The 14,258-nt window shown below is 38.4% G+C and overlaps 1 protein-coding gene across 1 annotated transcript in view; it reads left to right on the top strand.

Moving 5' to 3' along the window:
* The first annotated feature begins 222 nt into the window (after positions 1 to 222).
* Positions 223 to 14,258, top strand: part of Hook1 (hook microtubule tethering protein 1) — a 49,604-nt gene continuing 35,568 nt past the window's right edge. Inside the window, exons 1-2 of the mRNA XM_048351434.1 lie at positions 223 to 505; positions 6,665 to 6,750. Coding sequence (XP_048207391.1) covers positions 449 to 505; positions 6,665 to 6,750 — 143 coding nt within the window. The 5' untranslated portion in view covers positions 223 to 448. The remainder of the gene's footprint in view (positions 506 to 6,664; positions 6,751 to 14,258) is intronic.

The following is a 14,258-nucleotide window of genomic DNA, read 5'->3' on the forward strand; positions in this document are numbered from 1 at the left end:
GTCAGAGCCCACGAGGGTACATCCAATCAGCAACTGTTCCTGCTGGACCTATCCCTGTTCTTCCCGCCCCTCCCGGTTACCCTCCTTCTTTGTGACTGGTGCTCACGCAGGTCACTCAGAGCGGCGGGGCGAGGTGTGCGGGAACGGGTGGGGAAGGGGAGGGGCAAGGGGCGTGGCTCAGGTGCCCACGGCGTGGCGGCGGCAGCCGTGACCCAGACGGGGGAGGGGGAGGACGCAGGAGCCAGACGGAGGCGGGTGAGGAGGGGGTTACGCGGGCGACGTCGGCAGCGTGAGATTTTGCACGTGAGCGGCGGGCACCGGGCCTGGCTCCCTCCCCCCGCCCCTGAACTCTCCTGGCGGGCGAGCGGCTGGTCGACGCCGGCTCGGGGAGCAGCGGGGGTAGAGGGAGGCGTTGGTGTCAGCGGCCGCGTTGAAGGCGTCCCCGGCCATGGAGGAGGCCCCGTCGCTGTCTGGGCTGCCGCTCTGCGACAGCCTCATCATCTGGGTGAGTGCGCGGGCGCTCGAAGCTCGGGGACCGGGAGCCAGAGCCCACCTGGCCCGAGGCGCTCTGACCTCCGCGCCGCCTTGGGCCGCGAGAACGCCCCCTCTCGGGGCGCGGGGCGGAGGGCGAGCGCGCGCGCGCCTGCGGAGGTGTGGGCGCAGGAAACGATGGGGGACGGGTGGGGTGCTGAGGATCGGGTCCTGGCTAGAGGGAACCTGGGTCTTGTTCCCAGCAGCTGTGGCGTCCATCCCTTTCCCGGTCTCTCACCCTCATTTCTCCCTGCCTAGCCCCACTCCCAGAACCCGGCCTTGAATTTTCCGGACTATCATCCCTCTGATTTAACCCTTTCCAGTGGGGAAGACCTTTGTGTCACTTGGAAGTAAAGACCCCTTCGGAATCCTAACCCTCTCCCCCCTACCCCCGCCACCTCGGGTCGTCGGGAGGTGGCTGCCTGTAGGACTCCAGGACATCTGATTTTGTAGAAGCCGCCGCAAATAAGAACCTTGGAGGCATCTTCCTGGGTGGAGAAACTGTCTTGGACTGTCTTGGGATGAGAACTCCTTTTCCTTATTCCTGCTCCCCCCTCCCCCATAGCATTTTTCCTTCCATAAGGGACTTGGGAGTCTCAGTTCACGCATAGTTGAGTTGTGTTGTGATGTGCTGGATTTGTCAGGCTATGTCCCAAGATTTTTCAGGTGTGTGTGTTGGGGGTGGGGTGGGGTGGGGGAGTTGTTGTTTTTTCCACTGAGCTGAATGGTATCAGAGATCTGGCGTTCCAGGTGTGGTTTCTAACCAGCACTGGGCTTGATGGCCCAAAAGGTTCATGATGCTCAGCCCCAAACCAGTTGTGTGTAGGAGAGTGTGCAGGATGGAATGTAAACAGACTGGATTCAGAGGATTTAATCGTTGATGAAGATGCTCCAGCAATCTCACGATGCTGAGCATTCCGAAGAATGAGAAGTCTGGAACTATGTGAAGTCCATTGGAAATGACTGCCACTCAAAACAACTTACACCTCAAGTGGAATGTAACTGGGGTTTCTGAATTAAAAGCAATTAGCTGTTAATTTATATTTTCATTTAAAATAGGTACTGGGATTTAGAAGCTGTGTTTAACACTGTCAGGAAACAAGGAAACATTACTTTTAATGATCTGTTTTGTTAAACAAGTGGATAATTGAAGGGTGTATCCTAGTCTCTTCCACTGTGCTCTGACTGAAATGGCAAATTTAGTCTTTATGATGTCATTGATTTAATTGTGAGGTGGTAGAGTACAGGATTTCCTTGAAATGTATTGTTTAAAAAAAATCTCACGTGACAGTGCCCGTTCTTTTAACCAGTTTTTACTGACTTTGCTGATTGCATATTTCAATTTTATATATGCAATTTCAAGTTGCATGAATTAGTTTTAATCAGAGTGACAGGTTTTTACAGCTACAAAGGAAGGAAAAAATTCTATGAAATCAAGAAAAGAATTCCGAATTAGGAATGTAGATGGCAGAGGAAAATAAGTTATCTTGTTTCTGCAGTCTTCTCCCAGGCTGCTATACACTACTGAGGAAATGGAATCACAGAGCAAACTATTGCCAAACATACCTTTTCTCATACCACCACCCAGCTTGATGAATACCCTTTTGCTAATTCCTCCTAGCCACTGTGACCAGAACTCTACTAGATACTGTCACTTGTTCTCTCAGGTAAAATGACCACCTTCTTTTCTTTGGCTCAGGCTTTTAATAGAATTTTTTTTTCTATCCATTTTACCCTTTTTTCTGTATTTACAACTTCTTTCTTTAAAATGTTTTTTTTTCTGTACTTTCAATACATAAATTTGTTTGCATACCTCATTTTATAAAAGAATGAAGAGTCCATTTCTTAAAATGACTTAGATTTTTCCCCTTTCCCTCCCAGTGAAGTTTAAGTACTTACTCTTTATCTTCCTTATACTTTTACTTACCTCCTGAGCTAGTTGCATTTTAGGGTTTTTGTTGTTGTTTTCTTTAAAGCTTGCATTTCGTTAGCAAGTATTCCAAATACTACTTCTTGAAATGCTCTTCTGTTCTCCTTTCTTTGTATCTTTGGGCTTTCCTTTCCTTCCTAGGATTATTTTCAGTGAATTTCACTGTCTTCCTTTTCTGTTTTCTTTATCTTCTTCTTCCTCTTCTTGCATTCCTCTCCTACCCCTCCTTATCCTCCCTTTTCTTCTCTCACCATTCCTAAGCCACTGCATTGTTAATCTCCCATGCTTCTTCATTTTCTTTTAACTCAATATATGCCACATGCTGTAATTGCTACCATTTTTTAAAAAATTTTATACACCTGGGAATTTTTAACATCTTTCCATCATCTAGTTTTTCCAGTGTCTGGTAGTTTCTCACCATTCAGGTCTCTAGTCTGATTGTTGCCTTTCAGATCAGAAACTCTGTGACAACCCTTCCTAAAACGATGACCCACCTGTAACCCATTTCTATTGAAATGTAATGTGTTATGTGTCTATGACAGCCATATCCATAACATTTAACACCTTCTGCAGTTAGCCAATGCACTGCTTGGTACCTTGCTTGACCTGTTGTTGCTCTATCCCTAAGAACGCCAACTAGGATCTCCAATACAGCAGTGAATCAAAGGGGTGGTAGTAAAATATAATTGTCTTGGCTCTGACCTTAAAGACCAGTATTTCACCATTAAGCATGATATAGGTGTAGGTTTTTATAGATATGGGGTGCATTTTTAACCTGATCATTGAGGAATGATGAATTTCCAAGAGTAGACTGGGTAAACTGGGTTTTCCTAGCACAGAGAAAAGCCACTAGCAGTACTGCAAATGGGTCTCCTTTGGCTGTAGCTTGAAGGGAAGTAATGGACTTACAATATACTACATAATGTTCCTTGTTGAGATGTAGTGGGTTGCATAATTTTTTTAAAGTTATGTTGTGGCCACATCACAAAAATGAGAAGAAAGTTGGAAAGTTCTGTGATTTTAGCACCAGAAACCAGTGTGAACTCAGAGAAGTCATCAAGAAAAGTTGGTTAAGTAAAGAAGTTCCTCTTGATGATTTTTTAAGTGTTACATTTTATAATTTAGAAGTCCTCATAAAACAATTCTTAGGCATGTACTGAAACTTTTAATACAAAGTTCAGTATTAAAGGATTAGATGTGGCCATAATTCACATGATGGAGTTGAGGGTTTGAAGGAATATTTCCATGAAGACATTTAATTCTGCTTTGCTCTGTGGTTGGTCATCCATTTATCATCTTTGGTACTTAATATCCACCAGTAAAATTAAGGCACTAGATCAGCTATTTCTAATGGTTCTTATACAGGTTTTGATTCAGGAAAAGATAAATATATGTATGCGATTTAGGAAAATGACTAGTGACTGAATTATTTATGAAGATCTTAAACCTCAAAACAATTCTATTTGAAGGGAAGAGTTAAAGGAGAATGCAAAGATTTGGTTCAAGATTTGAACTTTCATTGGCTATCACTTATGAAAATGACTTTCTGAATTTCTATGTCATTTGCATGAGGCACTTCACTATTTCTACCTTATAGAAGAGAGGAAGTTGTGACTTGCCTGGATGATGTGGTTAGCAAAGGACGGGCTTGGGAGTTCTTTCTGTCCATTTTAAGCCACTCACTAAAAAGTCATTTGCCTTTTCTTTTTTTTTTGCCAGTATTGGGGCTTGAACTCAGGGCCTGAGCATTGTCCCTGGCTTCTTTTTGCTCAAGGCTAGCACTCTACCACTTGGCTTTTTTCTACCACTTCTGGCTTTTTCTATATATGTGGTGCTGAGGGAATCAAATCCAGGGCTTCATGTATTTGAGGCAAGCACTCGACCACTAGGCCATATTCCCAGCCCCTCATTTGCCTTCTCATAAAGAGTAATATGAAATTTTATTTTATCACTGTACTTTAGTCTCACTTCCCTCACTGATCTCTTTAATGTAGTCACTGTTGTTTGTTACAAAGCATTATAGTTTAGTCAAATGAAATTACATTTTATTATCTACTTTACTTTGCAGCTACTTGAGGAGTTTTCAAAGACATTTTGGTGCCCATGTCAGTAAAGGGTAGAGAAATTGATAATCTAAGTGTAGTGGGCAAAGGTGCATAGTCCTTGGTGTATATTCATGTACTTCTCTGTGCTAGCTTTACCTTGTAGTCTGTGCTTCTGAAGCTACTCTTTTAAAATCACTAATCAGATGTTTTGTAAAAAGTTAATGATGTAACTTTTAAGTTACACATTAAGTTAATGTGTAAGTAGGAAGGGTTGAAAAATGGGAGCTACAGTGTATACTTTCCTTTTAAATGTGCCCTAAGCAGGCGTGTGTTATGTTGTATGTTACACATTGTATAATTTCATCCTGTCCTCATTTACTTTCATACTCATTATTTCTACAGCATACCTTCCTTCCTACCTTCCTTCCTCCTTTCCTTCCCTCATATCTAGTCTGCTAATAGCTATTGAGATAATACTGTATGCCAGGCACTGATCCAGGAGTATTTGCTGTTTCATTTAATTCTTTGGAGGTGATACCTGTTCTGCTTCCTATTATGTAGATGTTACGACTAGGGATAAAGTCAGTCAAGATTCTGTAATGGTTCTTGCAGCCATCCTGACCCCTGTCTTTCTTTTTAACCCCCTTTGTTTATTAACCTTTCTGCAACTTCTTTCTATTGCAAATCCAGTGATACTAAAAATGCTTGTCTCACATATCTAAATTTTATTATATTTCTGTTTCCTGAAGCTTCCTTTCCGTCCCTTTTTAACTTATAAAATAAATTTTTCATTCTAAAATGCCTTTCTAAAATAAAAACAGTAATTGGATTAGTTTGTTCTATTTTTTCCAAAACACTTTGTGTGTACAGTGATTGAGTTACTTACCACTCTTTTGAAAAGAGGCTTGTGTACTTTCCTCCTGAACTCTTGACTGAGGTTATTTTAAGGTTAAAGCCCTGGTGATTTTCCTTTGTAACCTCATCCTATACCACTTCGTCTCACCTAGAGTAAGGAGCTCAGTAAATGTACAGTGAAAACAACAGTGGCCAACTTTAGTCTGATGATAACATCCTTCAGTCTTATCTTATAATGATAGAGATAGGTTTATAAAATATACAAAACTGCTATAGTGAATTATGGTGGGAGAAAATTCTATTGGTTTATGGCAGTTACTCAAAAATTATGAGTAAAAGGATGAATATATGTAGAAAGAGAGACTCATGTTTAATTTAAGATGCTATGGGTTGAGTTTAGATTTCTAGAAAATGTATCATCCATTTGGCTCGGTTGTAATTTGCTTTCTAAGTTTTTCTGTCATGAATTTGCTCTTTTGAGAAAGAGTCCATTATTCTTCCCCTCCTTATCCTCTCTCCCCCTCCCCCCCTTAACCTGTCTATTTCTCTCATTCTGTCTCTTGTCTCTCTGCCTTGGTGTTGGTCCTGGAGCTTGAACTCAAGGCTTGGGTGCTGATCTTTTGGCTCAAGGCTAGCTCTCTACCATTCAAGCCACAGTTTCATTTCTAGCTTTTTGGAGAATAACCGGTGATAAGAGTCTCACAGACTTTCTTGCCTGAAGTGCCTTCAAACTGTGATCCTCATAGCTCAGCCTCCTGAGTATCTAGGATTATAGACGTTAGCTAGTGGTCCCTGACTCCACTTCTCATTTTACTGTGTAGATATGTTTTACAAATAAGAGATTTGAAATGTTCATTATATGTAGCCAAACTTAGTACCTTAAGTTAATGTTACACAGTCAGCAGAAGCCCTATTTTATTTAAGAGATAATGATAAAAATGTAAATGATGTTAGATTCTACATTTCTAATCTTTATTTTCATACCAAGGGATATAAATACAGTTTTAACATGAGACTAACTGTTCTCGCAATGTTCTTTTTCTGACATTCTCTCAAAAGTGGGCAAACGAGAAGAATTACACACATGGCTTTGTACTTTTCATGTGGAGCACTCATATGATTTACTGTGTTCGGCATGACTTTATGAAAGATTCAGTATTTTTATAGAAATATTGCATAGCCCCATGTACATAGGGTTTGCATTGTCTGCATTTAAACAAAAGACAGGTTTTCACTGGTTTTCTGCAGTGCTGCCCTGAAGGGATAATGAAGGAGTAAGATCATTTGTTTTGTGTCATTTTAGCTGCAGACATTCAAGACTGCTTCGCCTTGTCAAAATGTCAAACACCTGACTAATGGAGTTACCATGGCACAAGTTCTTCATCAAATGTGAGTAGTGATCCAAACCCTTCTAAAAATAATTGTAAACTTAATACCTTAGAAGGAGACTTAGATTTGTGTTCTTTTAGGCTATTGAAATTTTATCCTATTCAGTAACCTAACATATGGTTCCATGGCATTCTTGCAAGTAGAGAATAAAACCATTTACCACTATATACTTTCCCTTGTTTGTTCATAGAGATTCACCTTAACTAAATAATCAGGGTTTTTATTTATTCAAGAGATCTTACTTTAAACTTGCCGGCATGTTCACAAGTCATAGTAACTATAAAGAATAAGGTTTAAGAAAATGATATAATTGTCAAGTTTCTGATGGTTGCACTCTGGTCATTGTAAGGTATTCATACACTAACATTGTTATCTTAGAGATTATTCAAGCATAAAATACCAGGTATGAGCTGGGCAATGGTGGTTCATGTCTATAATTTTAGCTACTCAGCAGGCTGAGATACGAGGATCATGGTTTGAAGCCAGCCTAGGCAGAAAAGTCATGAGACTCTTATCTCTAATAAACTACTCAGAAAAAGCCAGAAGTGGAACTGTGGTTCAAGTGGTAGAAAGCCAGTCTTGAGCACAGAGAGGCTCAGAACAGCACCCAGACCCTGAGTTTAAGCTCTAGGATTGGCAATTAAACAAACAACAAAAACAAGATTTGGAAAAACTGCCAAGTTAACAAAAACCTATTTCTCAATAGTAATTTCTGACTCCACCAATAATGAAATGATGAATGAAATTTGAAGTCAGAGGCAGGGCAGCAGCCTTAATTAATGAAGTGATTCAGTTTGGGCTTGAACCATTTTATATAATTATATCCAAAGCTCCTAAATCCAGTATTTTTAATTTGAGAGGGAAATAGTTCATAGATTAGGGTTATAGTCTTCAATATAAAACATTCTTTTATTAGTAGAAACAGGGCCAGTTCTGTAGCCATTCTGTTAATTAGCCATGATGACTGTATATGAACTTATTTTGAGAACAAAATTCTAATCTGTTTCATTGTTTTACAGTCAGATTGTTTCCTTGTTACTATTCTATATAAAAGAAATGTCCATATCTGATTTTCAAAACCTTGTGACATTCCTAGAGAAGTAGATAAAAATGATGTTTAAATTTTGTTTATTTGGCATTTTCAAACTGATCTAATTTGAATATATCAAGTTTAACACTTTAGAAGACAAACAAAATGTTAACTTTTATTGAAGGCAGGAAAAGCAGTAATTCTAAAACATGTCTTATTTCCTTGCTTTCTTTAAGAAAGTATTCTTAAAGCTTTGTTAAATTCTAATTGATTTTAAAATTATGTATTTGGGTCTTGATTCTTGTGCCTCATGCCTGTCATCCTAGCTACTGAAGAGACTTGAGATCAAAGCCAGCTAGGGTAGGAAAGTCCATGAGACTTTTATCTCCAATTAACTCCTGAAAAAAGTTGGAAGTGGAGCTGTGACTCAAGTGGTAGAGTGCTAGCCTTCAACTCAAAAGCTCAGGTACAGCACTCATACCTTGAGTTCAAACCCCAAGACCAGCACCAACAAAAAACAACCCCCCCCCAAAAAAAAAAATAAAGAAAGAAATTATATACTTGGTCAGAGCCAAGCATTGCCAATCTGGTCCTTTCTTGATAATTTGGGAAAATCACCATTGCTTTTTGGTGTTAGATTTGAAACCTTGCCTCCTCTCATTGCAATATGGTAGGTATGAAATAACTCTGGTATATGGTATACATTCCCTTGTTTCAACAGTAACACCAAACGTATCATTTCTATAGCTACTGATCGTAGCTTTATCCTATAATAGAAGAGACCAAAATTTACCCTGATGTAATATGTATTATGGCTGTTTGATCTCTGTACTTTCTACTATACTCTCCTTGATATTGAGAGTATTTTGTAAATGTTATCTAAATGGTATTTTTCATTTGGGACCCAATTTCTATATAACCTTTTATAATCTGCTGATAATCCTTGTTCTGTTGTTGTTGTTGTTGTTCTTTTTTTTTTTTTTGCTTTTTAGTATTCTAGTAAGTTTTCCATAGGAAAAAAATTCACCTATCAAAAGTTTTTCTCATTAAACCAAGTGAACAGTGACCTGAAATTGTACCTACCTCAGTCAATGTCATTGTCTCTTTCTGTCTCCCCACTTTCTCCCCCTCTGTTTTATTTGCCCATTTTCTTATGTTCTTACCTAAGCCTCTGTATTGTTCACTTTGAATTTTTCTTTTTCAGTCCCTTTCTAATTTCAGAGCTTTTCAGAAGTCTTTATTCCAGATACTGAGACTTAAATAGTACCTTTCCCCATAGTTAGATCAGAGTTTCATAATCCTGTTTAAAAGGCCAACTTTGTCATATTTTCTGAACCTTTCAAGGCGTTTTATGTTACTGTTGATAACAAATTTCATTGGTGACTCACATCATATAAAAGGTGTTACTGAAGAAGAAAAGGAAACTGCTTTTTAAGGAAGTAGCAAAATTTTGAAATCATTCTTATTTATCTGAGACAAGTATGATTTTGAAGGACAAAATTTTGAAAAAGCATTTTCTCAGTTTTAAGACTACAGACTTGGAGAGTTATGGAGTTATTGATAGGATTCTTTGTTTTAAAAGTATTATCTTGGCTGGGAATGTGGCTTAGCAGTAGAATGCTTGCCCAGCATGCATGAAGCCCTGCGTTTGAGTCCTTAGCACCACATAAACAGAAAAGGCCCGAAATGGCTCTGTGGCTCAAGTGGTAGAATGCTAGCCATGAGCAGAAAGAAGCCTGGGACAGTGCTCAGGCCCTGAGTTCAAGCCCCAGGACTGGCAAAAAAGAAAAAAAGCTGGAATTGGTGGTGTGGTTCAAGCACAAAGAGGCTTAGAGACAGCACCCAGGCCCTGAGTTCAAGCCCCAGGACCGACAAACAAAAACAAAAAACAAAATTATTATCTTTAGCTTGAATATGTAATATATACTTCTCTTTAAAAATTTGTATAAAAGCTCTTGTTATGTAAAAAGCACATGGAAAAGAACTATTCCTAATACTGTATTAGTTTCCTAGGGCTGCTGCAACAAAGTACCACAGAATAGCTGGCTTCAAACAATAAAAATTAGTTGTCTCGTGGTTCTGGAGGCTAGAAGACTAAAGTGAGGTATTGGATGGGCCATATGGCAGAAGCATCATGTGTTTGTTCATGCATTCATTTATAGATATTGAGCATTTGTAATAATAAACCATGATAACCAGCACCTCAATGTTTACTAATATGCACCTCGTGCTTCTGCATTCTCTGTCTCATTTCACTCTTGCAAACACACACACACATGCACACACACACGCACGCACCCACATGCATCCAGAACGACATCTTTCCAAAAAGTATGTTTCAGTTCTAACCTCTTGCTTGTAATGGTGACCTTATTTGGGAATAATGTCACTCCAAAGCTTCAAGGACACAATCCTTTTGTACCTTATCAAGCTTCTGGTTCAGATGTTCCTTGGTGTATGGCAGTGTAATTTCAACCTCCCAGGCCACCATACCTCTGTCTGCATCTGTTTGTCTCTTTACTAACAAGGACCCATCCTAATTTAGGGACCTCATCCCACATTAAATCAATTATTTCATTTAATATTTACTACTCAATGCAATAGATATTCAATTTGCACATGAGGATAGGAGAAATAAAGAGGTGGGCATTGCTTTTAGAAAGTCAAAATGAATAAATTGCAAAGCTAGGGCTTACATCAGCTTGGTGTGACTCTAAAGCCAATTCTCCCAATCAGCTGTAATAGTTGAGTCTAGTGTCTTGAACTCCTCCTGTAAGTCCATATGTTCAAATCGAAATTACAGACCACAATTTGATGTGTTAAGCGCAAAAGGTTTTTTAGTTATTCTAGAATAATCTCTGACACATTGCTATTGTAGTAACCAGAAGATATTGCTTAATTTAGTTTGTGAAATTGTTGAAGATAAATACCATGGATGTAGTAAAGCTTAATTGTAATGAATTTTACTTAGTCTTATTAGAAAATAATTGGACCATATTTTGATTTGTTGTTTCTCCTGCTGTCTGTTGTTCCTCATTGAATTTCTCAAAACTGTAAGAAAAGTGAATTCATTTGGGGAATAAAACATAGTTAAGGCTTGTAGATGTGGTAATTTAAAAAAGTTGAATACCAGTTTTAACATTTTAATAGTTGGAAAGTCTGGCTGCTATAGTGATTGGGAAGAGGTAGTTTGTTTATAAGAAAGAAATTGGAAAATATTTCTCAGAACTAAAGTTGATTTGGGATGGAAAAGAAGACTTTAAAACCAAAGAAGGAATTACATTGGAAAAACTAGATAACAGGTATATATTACTCCCTGGATCCAGTTTCCAAACCTAGCATAGAATCTAACTTCGAATTTTATTTTAATCAGCTCAGGATCTGGTAATAGTAGTCAGGGCTCTATAAAGAACCAGGAATGTGATGTTTATGCTTGTGTGTATTTGTGCATACACATGCTTGCACACAGATATTTTAAGGGAGTGATTGGTTTATATAGTTGTGCTTGGCTTGTAAATACAAAATCTTACAAATAGGACAGCCTTGTGGAGATCCAAAAGAGCAGTGTGAAAAGAGCAATGGGAAGGCAATTTGCTGACAGGATTTGCTCTTTCTTACAGTGGTCAGTCTTTTTGTTTAGGCCTTCTACTGGTTGGGTGAGGACCACTCATCTTTAAATGTTATTTACAAAAGGCCTTCATGGCAACATATTTAGACAGAGCTATGTTGTTGACACATAAACTTTACCAACATGCCTGGGCCATTTCCTTTACCTGGGGTTTTATATTGTTTGCTGTGATAAGAAAATAAATTTGTTTTGACAAATGTGACTCATTATTTAATTCAGTTATTTTAGTTAGCAGTACATCACTTTTATCTGAAGCTAAGTTGTTTCTGTAATTTTCGCATGTGAGAAAAGTTAAACACAGTTGAAAATTACAGATAAATGAAAATTTTTGGTTACTGTAGCCATAGTGATATCTTCTATATTAGAATGGTTTTAGAAAATTTGAGCATTGTGTTGTAGTTTTCACTTGCAGTTTTAGGATTAAGAAACCACTTTGGAAAGAATCTCTTTTTTTATGCATACTTTATGTGGCTTATCTATAAAGTAAAAGTTTAGTTGAGACTTTAGGCATGGTCGTAAAGGTTGGCTAACTTAGAGCATTTGCCACAGGCTTCTTTGTGTTCTTCACTTCTTCTCTCTGAGTCATAATAATTATTTTCATATTATTCTCCCTCAACTCTTTACTCAGAGTAGACACCCAGCTTTATTAATATAGTTTGTTATATATAGTCAAATGTTTTTCTTCAAAACTTCATTAAATGCATAAACTTTTTGTACATCAATTATTTGTCTTCAGTATTAATAATAGAGCCTTCTAATTAAAACTCATTATTTTATTTACTTTATTCATTTTTGCCAGTGTTGGGACCTGAACTCAGGGCCTGGGCACTGTCCCTTGCTCTTCTTTTTCTCAAGGCTAGTGCTCTACCACCTTAGCCACAGCGACACTTCCAGCTTTTTCTGAGTAGTTTTATTGGAGATAAGAGTCTCACAGACTTCCCTGCCCAGGCTGGCTTCGAACCACAATTCTTTTTTTTTTCTTTTTTTAAAAATTTATTTATTTTTGTATTGTTATTACAGAGGTGATGTACAGGGGGGTTATATTTATATAAGTCAGGTAAAGAGTACATACATTTCTTTTGGGACAGTGTCACCCCTTCCTTCACTCTCTCCCAGTTTTTCCCTCCCATCTCCACCCACAAGTTGAATAGTTCATTTTCAACATAGGATCTAGTGAGTATCACTGCTGCAGTTGTTCACCCTTTGCTCCACACATTTCTGTGCCCTCCCAAACCCTCCAAAAGACAGATAAACAAACAAAACAAAAAGAAAACCAAACCAGCAACCAAGAGAAAGCCTGTTGTTTAGCTATACTTTCTATCCAGTTATGCATGTGAAAATGTGTATATTTATTCACATAACCGTACACATAGCTGAGAAGAGCAAACTTGTTGTAGTCGATGGCAAGTAGAAATAGTGATGAGACTATTTTAGATCAGTGGTTTTCAAAGTCTGTCCTTGGGACTAGTGACATCAATCCATCAGAGTATTTCCTGAATTTTCTTGGATTTGACATTTGACCTTCTATATCAGAAACTCAGATGATAGAGATAAGACTAGGCTTTGTCAAGATCTCAAGGTGATTGATATACCTACTAAAATTTATCACCATCTTTTTGGACATTAGACCAGAGAGCTTAGAACTGTATATTCAAATACTCTTTCAAACACCAAAAATAGTAAACAAATTCTCTAGGAAAGACAATTGTGTGGTTTGGTCAGCAGTTCTCTGAAACTTCAGTTTTCAATGAGAAGGGATCTCAATTTATATTTGGTAAATCTCTGTATTAAGCCAAGATTTGGTACATGTAGTCTGGAGGTAGCTGATAGAAGCCCTGGATGAGGTCGAACGTCAGGGAATGTCTTAAATATTATAACTGAGCCTTATAAATGCTAATTTCCATACAGTTGAAGGTCCAACACAAACAATTTAGATGAAGAATCAGGAGAAAGAAGGCTCATCTTTCAGGAATTCTATTCATTTATAAGCCCACAAATTCTAAAATGTTGAGACTTCAGGAAGACAGGGAACAACCTACTTTATGCTCATGTGACTATTGGATTCTGTTCTACAAATAATGAGATGCTACAGTGGGATCAGTAATTTTTACAGTTTTGAAATGACATTTTGCAGTGACATAGTGATTCAAATGATAGCTTACAAATGTTGTCTTCTCGTCAATTGTGATAAACGTTGCATAAGGGTGTAACTCCGTTGCGATACTGTGCTGCTAAATGCTTGTGCCTGAGACCTACATTTGCAAACTAAGAATCAGGAGATCAGTTTCTCTTCACCACTGATTTGTTTGGCGTAATACAGAGATTGAACCACAATTCTTAGATCTCCCCCTCATGAATAGCTAGGATTGCAGGCATGAGCCACCAGCACCTAGCCGAAGTATTATTTTTAAGGCTTTATCTTTGTGGATTTCTCAGTGAAAATGATTCCATTTAGTTATACATAATCAGATTTGTTTGGGGCTTTGCCATGTACTATCACTTGGGCAAATTAGACTCTTGCCCTCTTTCTACTTAATAGGAATATTGAAGATAGAAATGTATGTTTTGCCAAGCTTCTATAATATGTAAATGAAAAACATGGCAGGACATTGAGGAGATTGTTTGATACATAGTAGATATTCATTAAGATACTGGTTTTCCTGGGTTTGAAATCAGGGCCTGCTCCCAGTCCATTTTTCCTTTAGTTGTCTTTCAGACAGGGTCTTGAATTTTTCTACTTGGGGTTGGCTTGCACTAAGATCTTCCTTAGTCTTAACACATAGTTGAGATTACAGAGATAAACCACAACATCCAACTTGATTAGATGGGGAGATGAGAGGTTTCACTAAC

This window comes from Perognathus longimembris, chromosome 7, assembly GCF_023159225.1.
Source record: "Perognathus longimembris pacificus isolate PPM17 chromosome 7, ASM2315922v1, whole genome shotgun sequence".
Classification (NCBI taxonomy): domain Eukaryota; kingdom Metazoa; phylum Chordata; class Mammalia; order Rodentia; family Heteromyidae; genus Perognathus; species Perognathus longimembris.